Consider the following 17,688-nt stretch of genomic DNA (forward strand, 5'->3'; position numbering starts at 1 on the left):
TAATTATTGATATTTCTTCTGTAGTTTCTTTAATCTTTCATAGTAAAAGAGCTTATGGTGGTAATGTGAGAAGTTCTACTTCTTATAAGTGATTTCATTGGTGATAGCAAAATCATTTATTTTGAGCTCTCCTGATGACAAATAATAAATATGTCTCTTGTGGTTTATTGGCTTTCTTATATTCCACAGTGATTGAATTCTAGAGAGAGTAGTCAGCCTTGGACATAGTCACTCCCCAAGTAGCCTCTGTCTATACAGTGCAAGACCTACCCCTTCTTCTGTGTTTCCTGATGAGGATATCTCTGAGGATAGTGGGTGGGAGGATTACTCTTTGAAGAATTTTACTTGGGGGCCAGAAATTTAAACTCTCACCATGCGACACATACAGCCTGACCCAGCATTCTTAAACCTTTCATCCTGTATTTCTCCATTCTCATTTGTCTTTGCATGTGGGGGCCAAACCGTGATACAAGAGCCAACCAGAAGATCAAAGAATCCACCAAATCTCTTCTGAATACCAACAGTGAAATGGCTTCAGGCAGCCTTTTGATCTTCAGCTCAGCATTCTTGGTGCCACATGTAGTGCCGCCCACTTGCTGGTACTGGGGGTGCTGCCTCTGGGTCCTCTTCACAGACTGCTTCCCCCTCAGCTCCTGGGGAAAAGCTGGTTTTGGTGCCAGCCAGAGAGGTGCCTCCCATTCTCCTGGCTCTGAACCCTTCTTGCGTTCCTTCAGTAGCTCCCATCTTGTGTGATTTCCTCTGTGGTCTTGAGCCAGGAGAACCCTGATGTAGTGCCATTGTAGAGGATGTGTTCCATTTCTGCTTCAGGCCTACGACAGTCACCCCAAAGCATTAATCCCATTTCCCAAGTGGGAGCTCACCTAGGACCTGGGAACACTGCCTGGCTAACACCAGGGAAGTGATACAACTCATATTAACGAAGAGCAAAAGGCTTTCTTTACTCTATAGGTATAATTGAAGTCTAAAATGACAGGCCCCTAAGCATGCTTGCATTTTTTTCTCACCTATTTCCTCTTGACTGCTTCTGTATGCTAGAATGCACCAGCTTCCTACTTTAAGAAAATTCAGCGTAAGAATGAACTTATAAAAAGAGATGGTGATTACTTAGATTAAAAAAAAAATCGTTGCAAGAACCTTTAAATATTTGATGCATTTCAAATATTATGTGCCATAACATTCAGCTTACACATTACCTATCGTGTAAAACAAAATACCTTTATGTGGCCACGTAGCGATTGTGAAAGACAAAATCCCTTTTTCCAACGGGCATAAGCAAGGTAGGATGTGGGGTTTAAAGCAGGGAAGGAGCCTGCTCAACTTCTACCCTAACTCAGAGCTTAAACTTTCCAACATAGATTGGTTGGGTGCTATTTATTCCAACACTCAGTTAATAACTTTTTTTTTTTCCACTTTATCATTCAGCTCTGACCACCCCCCACTCAGAGTTCGTGCCTTGAGGCTTGCCAGCAGGGCTTGCAATACTTACATTAAACTAAATTTAAGAGTAAAGGTGCTCCTGCTGCTCATGTTCTCAGATCAGAGGAGAGCAAAATGAAGGAACTGGCAGCTGAAACTTTAATGGTAGGAAACGACTCAGATATTGAAAAAACATCACAGTTCATATGTGTGACAAAGAAGACATGTTCCTCTCCATGTATAACATTTGCATTTGATTTCATTAGATGCTTATATTTTCTAGCAAAAGTTGTCTAACCCAATTAATCGTCAAAAAGGATAAATTTTACATCACATATTGGTAGCCCAACTTTGGGGGAGGGGCTTTTATACACCTTGTTGGCTGGATTCAGCTCTAGAGTTTGGTCTTTCTTTCTGTCTATAAGCAGACAAGCAGCTGGGTCTTTCTAGTACTTGGAGAAATTACAGGTACTGTGTCCTCATTTTGAAGCTCCTTGGTAACTTTCAAGGGTCCTTGTAATTATGTAAAAATCACCCCTGCCACAATGCCCTCCCAAGCAAAGTGGAACTCTCAGAACAGTCTTAATTTATAGATGATGAAATTCCCCAACTGAACCAAACACAGTCCTTATTTTCTTCCATCTGTTTAAAAATACATTTCAAAATCCTTTTAGGGATAGACAGATGAGGGTTAAGAATTGAGATGGCCCAGATTTGCTCTATAACATAGAAGACTCTGGAACATAGACTCTTCATAGCTTCTCTGAAGTAGGCTCATGGGAGGTTTGGGGGAGCCTTTGTTATCCTTTCAAGCCTGTACTTGAGATCTATCTTTATCTTGACCATAACTTCTTACCACATGTTCTGCATACAGTTGTTATTTAATAAGTTGTGGTTTCCAGGTAACTCAACTAGTTAATATGACATCTGATTAGAAAAATAGATTTTTTTAATTACAAAAGAAGTCACTATATTATGAGGTTATCACGTAGGAGAGGACTAACATTTGCTGTTCACATGGTGTGTGTAAGCTATAACTATATTAAAATAAGTGGGCATGCTTCATGGATCATATCATGCCCTGATAATCTGGGTAATACTAGGATTCCATAGTGTGTAAACCATGACACTGATCCTCATTAAAATTTTCTCTTTAATTTTGCAAAAAAATTATTTTCATAATAATCTTCTATTTGTAAACACAAGACGGCCTGTTTCTACACTGGATTTCAAAAGGTTTTCCCTTGAGTCTTATTGTTCTTCCACCCTGCTTCCTCATGGCTTGGTAGAGGAACATGGTACCTTGGCTGTCCACAGCTGGCTCTACCTCAGGTCTAACCACATCTCTCATTCAGATTTCATAACAACCTCCCAGCTGACCTCTCTGTTGTCTGCCCTTCTTCCCCTACAGTCTAAGCTCAAAAGAGAAGCCAGAGTGAACCTTTCAAGGTGCAAGTCAGGTAATGTCACTCCCATGCTCAAAATTCTCTAGTGGCTTCTTAACTTCATCAGAGTAATAATCAAGTTTTTACAGTTATCTTCAAAACCCTACACCATCGGAACACTCCCAAATTTCTCTTTAACTTCTTTGACTTTATCTCATCCTGCTCTTATTTATGCCTTTGCTACTGGTGAGCATTTGGATAATTTCTAGTTCCCTGCTTAATTTTTTGCTGTAGATCTTGTCGTCATCTGACATTGTATATATTTTGCATATTTGTGTGTTATCTATCTTTCCCCCACATCCACCCCTATAATGTGAATTTTCTGAGATCAGAGATTTTCATCTTTTTGGTCACTGCTATATCTTCAGCACCTAGACCAGGACCTGGAACCAAGTGATAGTTCAATAAAATATCTGTTAAATATATTCAAGACCCAGGTTGATAGTGCTTTACCCTGAGTCACACAGGTAGTAATTATTGGAAGTAAGTGATTTAAAACCTAAAACAAAACTTTCACTTGCTTGGTGAGGGTAAGGATAGAGGTCAAAACTGGTGGACATGGTGGGGGAATCAAGAGGCTCTGGCCTTGTGGATGCCTCTCTAACCATAGAAGTGTGCTTTCTTTTGCATCTGAAAGCCCTTGCAGCATGTGATAGTTTTTCCATTGTAAGTCCACAGACATGTCCACACCTCTTCCTATTTAAAGATTTATTTTTTAAAGATTTTATTTATTTATTAGAGAGAGAGAGAGAGAGAGAAGGAACAGAGAGGAGGAGCAGAGGCAGACGGAGAGGCAGACTTCTCGCAGAGCAGGGAGCCCGACATGGGACTTGATCCCAGGACCTTGGGACCATGACCCAGGCCAAAGGCAGATGCTTAACTGCCTGAGCCACCCAGGCACCCCTAGATAATTTCATTTTATAGACCCACCTTCATTATTGCTCAGTTACGTTCCTCACTGTAACACATTGCATTTCCTCAAGATGGCCACAACAGTATCTCTCATCCCACATTCTCTTCATACCATGTGGAGTTGATGCTCTCCCCTCAGTGGGTGAATCAATGTTCGTTAGCCTTGACTATGAACAGATCTTTTATCACAGTAGAAGGGATGCTATATCACTTCCAAGGCTGGACTCTGCAAGTGGCTATAGTTTCCACCTGGCTTTTCTTTGGCATCCTTGCCTTTGGAGTACTGAGCTGCCACTTGAGAAATCTGAGGCTGCTATGCTGTGAGGAAGCCCAAGCCCTACGGGTAGCTATGCATGATGTTCTAGCAAACAGCCCAGTTAAGGTCCCAGCTAATAGTACTGACTATCAGATATATGAAATAAGACACTTACAGATGATTCCTGACCCCCACCCCAACACCACTGATTTATCCCCAAGCTTCTGAGTCTTCCCAGAAGAGGCTCAGTATCATGGTGTAGAGAAAAGCCATCCCGTTACACCCTGTCCTAAATTCCTGACCCACAAAAAAGTGTGAAAGATAATGAAATGATTGTTGTTTTAAACAATTTTTTCTGGACCTCTGTATTCTGAAGTGATTTGTTACACTGTGGTAGCTGTGTGTCTCTGGGGGCAGCTGTCTGCTTGTTGAGAATCAGTCTTAGCACCTGTCACTTCTAAGGAAAAGCCTTTATTTGTGAGTAAGAAAGTTTTTAGAAAACAGCAAAGTATGAGCAATTTTCAATTATTGATTGTAACGGGAAAGCAAAGCATGAGCATTTGAAATCCAGAGCTGTCCTAAAAATCTTCACTCTTTAATTGCAACCATGTCCCTTAACAAAACTCATACCAAAGCTCCTGATTGTCTGAATATTCAATGCATTTATCAGATTTTTCTCCTTATCCACTTGGTGGTAGAGATGCAGACAAGTAATAAATTGGCCAAAAGGCAGATGGTAGAAGAAAATAATGAGAAACAACCTGCAGAATCCACTCACTGAGTATCATTCCTGAATAATAGAGCTATAGCTCTACCTACACACAGAGGCATTCTCAGCCCAGATGACAGACTGTGGATCTCTAATAATGTCTTAAAAGATTCTTTGAAAGATTCATTCTTTAAAATACTGTTTCTATATATATATATATACATGTATATATATATATATATATTATTTTTTTTTTTTTGTAGTCTAAAATGACCACCCTGCCCCCGTTGCCCATGACACGCCCAAAGCTTACATCTTTAGCCAGGCAGAAGCTGCCATGTTCCCCCAGAACAATTCCAAGGTATGTAACCCTGGTTTTCATCTCTTTTTCTATAGAACGAATTTCTTGCAGTAAGAAATGTCAATAGCACATTTCAGAAAACAAAATTGTTCAAAGATAAGAGTATATTATTATATTCAGAATATTCAAATTTGCTATTTCAAAAGGATCAATGAAGCTCATTCAAATACTAAGAATTTATTTAGTAAGCTAGCACTCATTTGATTGTTTTATTACCTATTCTAATTATATCATGGTCCTAGGAAACTTTGGAGATATATTTCCTTTTAAAAACATTAGCGGAGAATTGAAAGCAGAGGCTTTAGGAGTGCAAGGTGTACAGCTTCCAATCTGCAAGGTCCTGAGTGCCAATTTCTGTTATGGAGGGAGGAAGACACCGAGTCACTACTAGGGTAAGTTGGCAGGCCAGATTTAGGTGCTGAAATGATCCTGGGCTAAAAATGCTTCATCACACTGCTGCTACACTAACCAGCTGCTGAGTTCCTAGAGTTGCTGCACGGAAAGTATAGAAGAGAACAATGTGTTTTGTCACAAGTATTAATGAGGATAGTATTATTTAGAAGTTGCCATTTATGGTTTTATTGAGTCATGGTGATGCATATTATTTATTGGTATAAATAATTTACACATGTAGATTTGATTATTTTCTTTATATGCCAAATTTTCCCTTCCGACAAGACAAATGATCAAAGTATTATGAAACTACTTTGTTTTGAGAAGGAACATACTTTATTCTTAGTATTTCTGGAAAGACCAACGTCCCCGAACCAAAATAAATGCATGCAGTTAAAACAGCATGGAAGTTCCCTTATAACAGCAAATCAAAGTTTCTTCTCAAAAAGTTTGAAAAACAAATTTTTTGATGCATGCATAATTTAGGATATACGTATATTCTTATTTTCAGTTTTACTTCTGAATAATGGGGAGTATTTACAAAATCTGAAAAAGCTTGTTCTTCCTGCCTTTTATAATGCTTGAGATTCCATTTTCTTTTCAAAGCCAGCAAAAATGGAGCCCAATCTCACATCTCTAAAATAAGATGGATTTTTTAAAACACTATTTCTTGTATTCATTTTATGGAAGAAAAACACTTTTTTTCATAACCATTTAAGGCAAAGTTTTGTATCAAGATTTTCCAGGGGCACCTGGGTGGCTCAGTTGATTAAGTGTCTGCCTTTGGCTGGGAGCCCGCTTTTCCCTCCCCCTGCCACTCCCCCTGCTTTTGCATTCTCTGTCTCTCTGTCAAATAAATAAATAAATCTTAAAAAAAAAAAAAAGATTTTCCATTACCTTCTGAGTAAAAACAGATGCTTGTTTAGTCCCATACTCCCATTGTTTTGAGATGTTAGTAACATGCTTGTTTTTAAAGGTGTAATGGAGGTTGGAGAAAAAAATACACTACCAGTGTAATAGATTTCTCATTAAAGTCATCTTAAAGTCACTTTTTAAATAATAATTTGAATTTTATGTGTGACTAAAAACCCTCTCAAACAACATTTCAGAGCAAAGTTTGGTAATGTTTGGAATAGATAAATGTTGTATGTTTGTATCAAGCAGGTGTTCTTAGTTCAAAATCCTGGGCCAAACAGAATATGACTTCTGTATTGCAAAATTATAATGTGAAGCAACATGAGCAAAATGGAAGAGCTTAAAAGTTTTGAGGAGAAAACTCCATTTTTCATAAGAATTCATTGATTGTTTTAATGTGTTGCTGATTTGTTTGCATACTGAGTTTAAGCTTCTTCCCTATCTCTTAACATTCAAGAAAATGAAAATTTGGAAATTATTAATCAATAATCTATAGCTACTGTAGAACATTTATTATATATGGTATTATACCTTAAATATTTCTGTTCTCCTGGTAGCATTTTATATATTTGGGAGCTTTTCAACTTGATAAAGCCGTGCTTTATTATTTCTTTCCATTTCATTTAGGTCTCGGTTGATCAAAGAAAAAGATGACATAGATCATTACCTGGAGGAGAATTTCAAAGGATTGTCAAAAGAAGAGGTTGCTGCGTAAGTATAACCTCTTAAAAGTACTTTAATATAAAGTTTGTTTCTTTTGTCTTGATTCTTTATTGGAATTTCAGTTTTCCAGTACAGTACACTTTTTCACTGGAACATGGCATTTAAAAATTAAAGCTCATATTAAATAGTGATAAGTCATGTCTATTGATCTTACACATATCAAAGTCTTTAATTTTATGGCCTTCAAAATTCTCATATTTACCAAGATAATATACTATCACTTTTGCAATATTTTAGTTAAGTCTATGCCATTAATTGCTTATTAACTTCCATTTTAAGGTGTATTGCCTCCATGGGGGAGAAAAAAGCTTTTAGAGAAAGATCATATCTTTTTTCCTAGTGATTTAAAACAAAAATTCTGTACTAATGTACGTTCCTCCCCCCCATAAAAACTCACAAAAAGAATGAATGCAATCATAGTTTATCAGTTGCTTTTTAAATATTTCTAAATTGTCTGGATTTATTTTATCAATGAACATTATAAACTTTGCCATTTTATCCCTAGTTAGAAACTTACGGTTTAACTAAAAACTATAAAAACCTTTGTAGGTTAGTGAGAAATGAGTAAAAACCTAAAATAATAGCTGAACAGATTTAATATTTCTTGCTTATAGACTTTGTGACCATGTTATCATCAGATCTTTAGATGCAGGTATTGAAAAATGGAAATATTATAAATCTACATGCATCTTATGAAACTCATTAAATGATTCAATTAGAATATTTTATACAGAAAATGTTTAAAAAAAAACCAACATCCTCCCAATTCATATTGTCTAGTGCTATGGGAGTCCTCTGGAAGAGTTTTCTTAATGATATTTTGGTATAGTTTTTCATAGAGTCTAAAATTCCAAGTTACTTGATATGTTTCATATCATTAGATATTATCTGTGTCAATTTGCATATAGGGTGGAAAAATAGAATAGTTCATTCTCTCAGTAGCTACTTTATTTTAAAAAGTGATAAAATTTTACAATACCTTTAATCACTGTCTTCCTCGGAACACTATTGACTGCCATGTGTAGTATCTGGGACCTTTGGTTAAATGCTCTGATTATTATTATTATTTTTTTAAACCCTCGGGACTATTTTTTTTTCAAGATTTTATTTATTTATTTGACAGACAGAGATCACAAGTAGGCAGAGAGGCAGGCAGAGACAGAGAGAGGGGGAAACAGGCTCCCTGCTGAGCGGAGAGCGTGATGTGGGGCTCTATCCCAGGACCCTGGGATCATGACCCGAGCTGAAGGCAGAGGCTTTAAACCACTGAGCCACCCAGGCACCCCTGATTGTTAATTTATTAACTTTCCATGGTAACCTGTTGGATAAAATTAAAAGTTAATATTGTCTGATAATAAGGTACTTAAAAGAAAAATATATATAGGTGATATTTTCATTGATTTAAATATAATGATATCCAAGTATCTGTAATTGATTAAATAATTAGATATTAAATTTGGAATTAAACTTATACTTCACATATTTTAACAAGCTAGAAATCCATATACAGCGCTTAAAATCTGTTAAACGTTCAGTCTGCATTGAAGAAAACTTTAAAGCAGTGCAGAATAGGATTTGCTGATGAATATTCTCTTAATATTTTTTTCATTAAAGGTATTACCAAATTGATTTCAAATCCATAATATGCTACAGAAAACAAGTAACACTGGGTAATTCTCCAGCCTTACAATTTCATTCTCCTTAAAGTTTCCTGCAGCTGAATACGTTTTTAGACCAAAGCTAGGATAGTGGATGCAAACATTAGTAGGAAGATAGCTGGTACTTCGCTCACTCTTCTGCTTTTGACTGATATATATTCTAGACTTTGCCACAGACAAACTAATTGAATAGCATGTAAAGGAGAAAACTGATGAATTATTTCCGCACTCTCAGCAATACTCAGCAGGTACCGTGAGGAATTATGCATATTCTGTTAACCAAGGAATTGCTATGTAAAACTTTTTATTAGTCAGTCAACTCTGAAAAGATAAATTGGTCAGCAAGCATTTAAGTGCCTACTTCATATCTAATACCAGGTTTTTCGCAGTGGGAGAGACAGTGATATCTTTTCGTACAATATTTGTCTCCTTGTCTCAATTTGAGATAATAAGATTTATGAACAGGAAAAGAAAACGGGATGCATGAGTGCTGATTGTGTTGTGAAGTGCAGCCTCAAGGTATAGAGGAAATCAGAGAAAACTAAGGTGGTCAGATGAAACCTGCCACGGAAGACAGATTTTGAGTTTGGCTTTCTGTTTGGTGGCATTATAAAGTTACCAAACTAGGACTTCACAGAACCTCAGTATACAAGTGGAAGAAATTGATGAATCAAATTTTCAACAAGAAAAACAATATCTAAGATGTACCTTTAAGTCTGTATATACTGCTTTGTTCTTCTTTTTGACAGTAATATATATTACATATATATAAAGATAGTAAGATGGTTGTATATATGTTCATTGTATAGTTGATAGCCACTAGCTTTGATATCCCGTAGTATGTATGTGGACTCATCATCTAACCCAAAACACACCAGTAGATTTATATGTAAACTCACATCTGTGACTTTCCTTCTATCGAAATAGGTGGAGTTCCTATTCTCCTTTCAGGATGATGCCTCTGCGTGTGCTCTGGATGCCATCCATGCCCTCTTACTTGTTCCGAGACTTTCTCCACATTTAAACATGTTTTTCTTCTACATCATCATTTTCCCTTTCAACTGGATCAATCTCACTAGCATTCATACCTCCTTTAGTATTTCCCTTGACTTCTTATCTGCACGTCCCCCACCCCCACGCAGGTTCTCTCCCATTTTCCTCTACCCTTCATAGCAACCAGAAGCACTGTCTCAGTATTTGCACCCGTTCTTGCATCAATTGACTCTAGATCGGTCGGTGTCTGGTCCCAGAAGTCACAGAAATCTCCCAGTTTAGAGTGACTAACACGTCCATTTTTACCACACACAATGATCACATTTCTGTCCTCATCTTGCTTGACGTCTTCACAACATTTGATAGAGATGAGCGTTCTCTCATTGGTCACTCTGTACCTGTGGCTTCCAGGATGCTATGTTCTATAGTTTTCCTCCAGACTCTGTGCCTCCTGAGGCTGGCTTTCTCTTTGCAAACCCTTAGTGGTGGGTTGTCCTAGGGCTGAGTCCTAGGCCCTCCATTCCAGTGGCACTCCCCCTGGATCTAGTCTTAAGTACAGCAGTACCCTAATGACTATCACATTTATAAATCCAGCCCTGAATTCTCCATTGAGCTCCAAATTTTTATATCCAGCTGCCTCCTTTACATACCTACTTGGGTGCTTAAGACACATTCTAAAATTAATCTGGCCACAAACTGGACTCTTGATTTACCCCTACTTTCCTTCACCTCCCCGACCAAATAATCCCCCACAGTCTTTCCTTAGTTCAGCAAGTGGCACCAAGGCAGCTTTGAGTTGCATGTACCCTGACTTCACCACGCTCCCCCATCTAATCCATCACTATGTTCTATCAGATATAACTCCTAAATATATCCTGTCTTCATCTGCTTCTCTTCATTGCATAACCACCATCATCCCTTGCCAAGATCACTAGAATAGTCTCCCAGCTGCTCTTCTCCTATCCCCTCTAACTCTGCCAAAATTCAGCCTCCAGAGTCATCTTTTGAAAAAAATTAGATCATGACACTCACCTGCTTAAAACCCTCTGAGAGCTTTCCAAGTTCTAAGGTGTATCATGGTTTGGACTTTACTGTGCATGATTTGGATTTCCCTGACCTCTCTGACTTTATCTCCCATTTTCTCCACTACTCCTCCTTTCACTGTGGCCTTATTGCTGACAATTTCTTGTCCTACAGTGTTAGTCATCTTGAATGTGACCTCTTTAGTCTGCCATTCCCTGACCTCATAATCCAGTAGCCCTCATCCCACCTCTGTTTACTCTCAGCTAAATCATCTGGCTCTATTTCTGCTGAAACTTGGTCTCCCTCTTGCACTGGGAGCCTGCATGTCAACTGTCTTCATGCCCAGCAGAATGGGTCTGCACAGGAACAGAGCCATGTCTCTGTGTACCCTGGCACATGGTCGGAGCTTAACACCTGCAAGTTAAATGAATGAATGAGGGGAAAAAAAGGTCATACTGACACCATGAAATAGGTTTCCCGTTGTGATGATTCTTTGGTTACAATATTTTCATCTGGTTTGAATACTGAATCATAGCAGCTAAATTCCTCAAAGAAGTGTTTTATGTATACAAGTAGGGGTATAAAATTTAAACAAGTAATTGAGCACGACAAGCTAGAGTAGTTGTTCCTGGGGTAGCCAAACCCATTGATGGGGGATCATTTTACTTTGTAGTGGGTAAAGTAGTTCCTAAGCAAAGGGTTTCTGGGTTTTTAATTATCTACGTTTACAGAAGAATTTCAGTATGCTTCATTCCTTTTTAAGCGACTGGGTTATTTGTGTGCCTACTAGGTATATTTCCCCCCACCTTTTGTACTCACGTACAATATAATTGACATTGACAATTTGACTTTCTTAGATAAATCTTCAAATAGTTCATCGATAGTGTTTGACTGACTTTTAACCACTGAAAGATCCTATTGTGGTTTTGTACTTTGTTTTTTATTCTGTCTTATATTGTCAGAATATCATATTTTTTTAAAGGATTGAAAATGTCACTTATTATCATATTGTAATTGCTTTGAGTAGCTAAGTAATTAAAGTATCGTTTGTAGATTCAAAGAAAAATTTCTGGGGGGCAGTTTTTACAGCTTCAGCTGTGTATTTGAGGATACAAATAAACAAAATCATCAAGGGACCGAAAATGCTAATCTGCTCAGTATTACTTTCTGCTGCAGATATCACATTCTATTATGTGGAAGAATAGGTTTAGTTCAAAACTGTGCATCTCTTGGATACTGCTTTCTTGCAGAGCACCTTTCAGCATCATCAGCTGAAGTGTGCTAAGCATGACTTTGTCAGCACAGTGGCAATTAGAACTGTCAGTTACCATATTCAATGAGTTTGAGTTATAAAGAAACAAAGAGCCATTTATTTTCATAGCTTTTAAAGCCTTTCTCCTCTTCCTCATTTTGAACTGATTTGTTCTTAGGCAGTTAAAGTAGTGTTTTGCCAATGCTGAGTTTTCATCTTGAGTTTATTTCAAAATTGTCTTCTAAACGTGCTTTTACGAACCACAGATATTCTTGTTACAGGCAAATTTAGCACCTGGATCTGTACAGTGGCCAGGTAATCAGAGTATATGTAAGGGGGTGAAGACGTTTATTCGGGTTATATTTCACCCAACTCTATGGGAATTTAGGTTCCTTCCAGTGTGCTATTCCTCTGCTTCATCAATCTTGTTTACTTCTAAATAATTTTGTGAAATCATTTTGTTTTCCCTCCAAAACATTTTGCTCTCTTGTAAAGTAATAAGTGAAATTCTGTATGGAGTTTTGCAAATTAACTTTCTGAAATGGACAGTTGCCGAATAAATGGTTGGGTGAATAATAGGAACAGGAAGAGAGGGAAAGGAAGCGGCCCCTCTTTCCTTCTGGGTAGCAGACTGTGTTTCAAGGTCTTCCTGACTTGAGAAAGAGAGACAGGATTTTGATGTTCTGAAATGGAGAAGTGATTATTCCTTATCCTCTCATGAATATAAAAAATTAAGCGATAGCAGAGACTAATAATAGGAAAAGAGGAGGGGTACATTTCTTTTTTATTTACTTTCATTTATTTGCTTACTTTTTAAAAATTCTAGTATTATCTTCTGCAATAAATCTCTAGGATGTGAAACTAGGAAAGAAAAGACTTGTTCTGACCGTTAACTTTTTTAAGAAAAGAATATTGATATGAATAAAGTTTAAAATCTTGGAATTTAGTAAATGTAGTTGGAAGTAACCTTAAAAAGGAATTCTTCCCTAGGTGCAAAAAAGATCACAGGCTTTCATCAAAACTAAGTCTAAATAAATAAAAAAGGAGGAAATATTTCAAATGTCAACAGAACACAGAAATGCCAATTTCTTAGTAACTTATGTCTTTATGTCCTTTAAAAGTTTGCTTTAAAATATTTTCATATATGGTGTTTAAACTTAGCAGCTCTATTAGAGTAAAAAAAAATTCTTTGTTAGGTAAAAGGATAGGAATCATGACATTACAGCTCTGGCTGTTATGGGAGCCGATTTCTTCCTTAGTTGGAAATATGATTTTGCTGCTTAATACCTGTGTAATATTAAGCAGGTTACCTGATTTCCCTAATTTCTGATTTCCCTACCTATTTTGAGAACAGAGTAATAATGGGAAATTCTTACAAAAGTTAAATGAGATTCTCTATATGAAGCACATATACACAACCCTCACTTTAGCTATTTAACTGTCATTGATATTTTTTTGTTTTTAAAACATTTATTAACATAAATAACCTAAAATACTTCACATTAACTTTATATGTTGATTTAAGTATTAATATTAATTTATCACTTTTCTATAAATATGTACAGTCACATATTTTGCTTTTTACTAAGTATCATGTTCATCATTTTCAGAGTTTTTAATAAGAGATACATTTCAAACTTAGTAATGCTAAACAATGAAGAGAAATTTTTTTTAAATCTCAAGTTATAATGAGTTTTTCATAAACTAACTTATGCTATACCATGCAACACAATTTGTACAGCCTGTTAAGCTATTCCAAACACTTAAAACATTTCTACAAGTTGCTTAAACTTACCATTATTATGATAAGATTGCTTTACATGTAAGGAATATAGCCAAAGAACATGGCTTTTCTCATAATAGCTTATAAACCTGGAAGTGCACAATGGCCCTCCTCTATTTGGAAATCATCTGGGAAGTTGCTCTTTCATGAACAAGGAACAGAGTGATAAAAGGAGATAAACACCCAGGTACCACAGGGGTTGAATCAGTCAAAACAGTGGGATGAGCCACCCAGGGGTCCTCCATTTTAACTGTTTTTTAAGTGTATAGTTCATGGCATTAAATATATTCATACTCACCACCATCTATCCCCAGAATTCTTTATGTCTTGCAAAACTGAAACTCTGTAGCCAATAAACAATACCTCACCCCTCAGCTCCTTGGAACCACTGTGCTACTTTCTGTCTTTGTTATTTTGACTCCTCATATAAATACTTTATATAATTAAAATCATTCCGTAGTTATCTTTCTGTGACTGGCTTATTTCACTTTGCACAATTTCCTCAAGGTCCATCCATGTTGTAGCATACATAAGAATTTTCTTCCTTTTTAAGGCTGAATAATATTTCATTGTATGTATACACCATATTTTGCTTACCCATTCATTCATTAATGAACACTTGGGATATGCCCATGTTTTGGCTACATAATGCTTCTATGAACATAGGTGTACAAATAACTCTTCAAGACTCTGTTTCCAATTCTTTTGATTAAAAACCCAAAAGTGTAGTTTCTAAATAATTTATAATTTTATTTTAAATTTTTTTAGGAACCATCATTCTGCCACAAGAGTGGCTATAACCATTTTATAGTCCCACTGACAACCTACAGGGATTCCAATTTTGTCACATCTTCACCAACATTGTTTTTTTTTTTCTGCTTTTGTGATAGTAGTCATTAGACCGAGTATGAGGTGGTATCTCATTGTGGCTTTGATTTCCATTTCCCTAATAATTAGTGATGTTGAGCATCTTTTCATGTGCTTATTGGTCATTTGGATATCCTCTTTGGAGAAATGTCTGTACGAGTCTTTTGACCATTTTTGAATTGAGTTGTGTTTTGCTATTAACTTTTGCGAGTTGTCTGTATATTGTGGGTGTTAATCCCTTATCAGATATATGACTTGCAAGTATTTTCTTCTATTCCTTAGGTTGCCTTTCACTCTGTTTATGGTATCTTTTAATAATGAATGTTTTTAATTTTCATGAAGTCCAGTTCATCTGTTTTGTCTTTTATTGTCTGTACCTTTTGTGTCATATCCAAGAAATCATGGCCAAAACCCATGTTGTAAGGCTTTTGTCCTAAGTTTTCTTCTGTTTTATAGATTTAGCTCTTATGTTTAGTTTTCTGATCCATTTTAATTTATGTATACATTGGTAAGTAAGGGTTTAATTTCATATCTTTTGGATATCTTGTTTTCGGCCGTCAGTTGTGAAAAGACTGTCCTTTCCCCATCGAATAGTCTTGACATCCTTATCAAAAATCATTTGGCCATACATGAGAAGATTGATTTCTGACTCTCTATTTCATTGGTTTATATGTCTGTCTTTCCATTTAGATATGTCTTCTTTAGCTTTTTCCAACAATATTTTATGGTTTTCATTATATAAGTCTTCCATCTCCTTAATTCCTAAGTATTTTATTTTATATATTGTTGCAATTGTAAGTTGTTTTTTAAATTTCCTTTTCAGATTATTTATTGTTAGTGTATAGATATCTCTTGAATTTTTTGTACTGAACTTGTATCCTGCTAATTCGCTGAATTCTGAAGGCTTTTTTTGTGCAATCTTTAGGGTTTTGTAGATAGGGTTTCTACAACACTGGAAACAAATCATTTTACTTCTTTCTTTCCAATTTGAATGCCTTTTACTTCTTTTTCTTGTCTAATTGCTCTGGCTAGGACTTCCATTACTGTATTGAATAGATATGATAAAATTGGATATCTTTGCCTTATTCCTAATCTAAGAGGGAAGCTTTCAGTCTTTCATGATTATTATGTTTGCTGTGGGTTTTCATATATGGCTTTATTATGTTGAGGTAGTTTCCTTCTATTTTTATTTGTTAGGTGTTTCTATCATGACAGTATTGAACTTGGTTAAATATTCTTTCTGTATCATCTGGTCTTTCTTAGGGACAGTTTCAGTTGGCTTATTTTTTTGTGTCCTTCAGTGGGATACTTTCCTGTTTTTATACCTTGTGATTTTGTTGTTATTGTTGTTGTTAAAAACTCTGGTAGTCAGTTTCTTCACCTTTTACAGCATTTGCTGCTATTTTATTTTTGTTTGATTCTGGTTTGTTTTGTTTTATTGTTGTAGTCTGTCTTTATGATAAGGAGTAGCCTGAAGTGTACTTTTCAGGTTGTCCTCGGTCTTTTTGAGCCTGCACTCTTCCCTAGGCATGTGTGGTGACTAATTCCCCTATGTACATTTACTTTCAAATGTCCTAGCTTTTAACATCTGGCTTTTGAAGGGTAAAAAAAGAAAAAATGAAGGAGAAAAGAATGGTGCCAGAATAGCACCAGCTCTTTGAATCTCCTGAAAGTTGCTTCAGCCTGCAAGGTAGGAGCTTATAAGAATAGAGGTATATGTGCAATAATGGCTGCCCTATTCTGTATCTGCCTCTCCATGATCAGAAGGAGCAATCAATGACCAGAACACAGAACCCCAAGACAGTGTCCTTCTTGCCTATCCTGGTTCCTGGAAGCATGTTTGTATGCTGGACCTGGAACCTAGTGCATGGATGCCTGCCATGGGGCTGGGTGGATGAGTAGCTGCCACTGAGCTAAGAGTTGAAACTGACCAGATTAGTCACAATTTACTGCCCAGCCTTCCCATGGAAGTTGCAAAGCTTCAGTAGAGTCTAGCACTCCAAAATAATTACAACAGATTGCAATTACTGTCCAGGTTAGGAGACAGATTGATGGAGCTTCTTACACCACCATTTTTCAAGAATTATTTTCATTATCATTCTCTTTTGAAATAAAAAATTTTAAATGTCTAGTTACAAGAAATAAAAATAATGTATTAATGTATAGAGGATAATTTTCTTTAATCATTTTAAAATTATTTGGAAACTGTTAAAATTTTGTTTGGAATGGTACTCTGAGAACATTTTGTATATTTATGTATTTATTTATTAAAGATTTTATTTATTTATTTGTCAGAGAGAGAGAGCGATCATAAGCAGGGGGTGGCAGGCAGAGGGAGAGGGAGAAGCAAGTTCCCTGCAAAGCAAGGAGCCTGATTTGAGGCTTAATCCCAGAATTCTAAGATTATGACTTGAGCCTTTGGCAGACGCTTAACAAACTGAGGCACCCAGGTGCCCCTCTCTAAGATCATTTTAAATAATCTGTACTTTCTTTGATCTTAGAAGGTTCTCTCTATATATACACACACATATATATATAGTTATATATAGTGTGTATGTTTATAAATATATATAGTATTGTGTATTTGTGTGTATATGTATGTGTATACATATGCATATATGTTTGTGTGTGTGTGTGTATAGATATATATATCAAATTGTGATTTCACTTAATCTCGGTTTTCTACATATGACTATATAAACATCTTTTATATATTTTAAGCACTTCTCTTCAAGTTAATGTGTAATTGTATTAAAATAAAATATTGTGAGAAAACCTAGATAGAGAAGAATGTCCTCTTCTTCGCCATAATCCACACACCCTGGGTAAAACTTGACAGTCTCCTTCCACTAAAAATAATATCAAGGCTATCCCAGTAAGTAAGATATCAGATTTAGGTTAACCAACATCAGTATATGTACGCAAACTTTGGCATAAACAAGAAAAGCTCTAGAAAAATGA

At 36.2% G+C, this 17,688-nt stretch overlaps 1 protein-coding gene across 5 annotated transcripts in view; it reads left to right on the forward strand.

Moving 5' to 3' along the window:
- Window positions 1-17,688, forward strand: part of TTC29 (tetratricopeptide repeat domain 29) — a 224,811-nt gene that overhangs the window by 1,057 nt on the left and 206,066 nt on the right. For 2 of the 5 annotated variants that reach the window (XM_032855561.1, XM_032855562.1), the window contains exons 3-4: window positions 5,023-5,120; window positions 7,056-7,139. In XM_032855561.1, coding sequence (XP_032711452.1) covers window positions 5,029-5,120; window positions 7,056-7,139 — 176 coding nt within the window. In that variant the 5' untranslated portion in view covers window positions 5,023-5,028. Of the gene's footprint in view, window positions 1-2,848; window positions 2,898-5,022; window positions 5,121-7,055; window positions 7,140-17,688 lie in introns of all 5 variants that reach the window. The other 3 variants (XM_032855564.1, XM_032855565.1, XM_032855563.1) reach the window with 2 other exon arrangements.

This window comes from Lontra canadensis, unplaced genomic scaffold, assembly GCF_010015895.1.
Source record: "Lontra canadensis isolate GAN:19392208 unplaced genomic scaffold, GSC_riverotter_1.0 scaffold10, whole genome shotgun sequence".
NCBI classification, from domain to species: Eukaryota; Metazoa; Chordata; class Mammalia; order Carnivora; family Mustelidae; genus Lontra; species Lontra canadensis.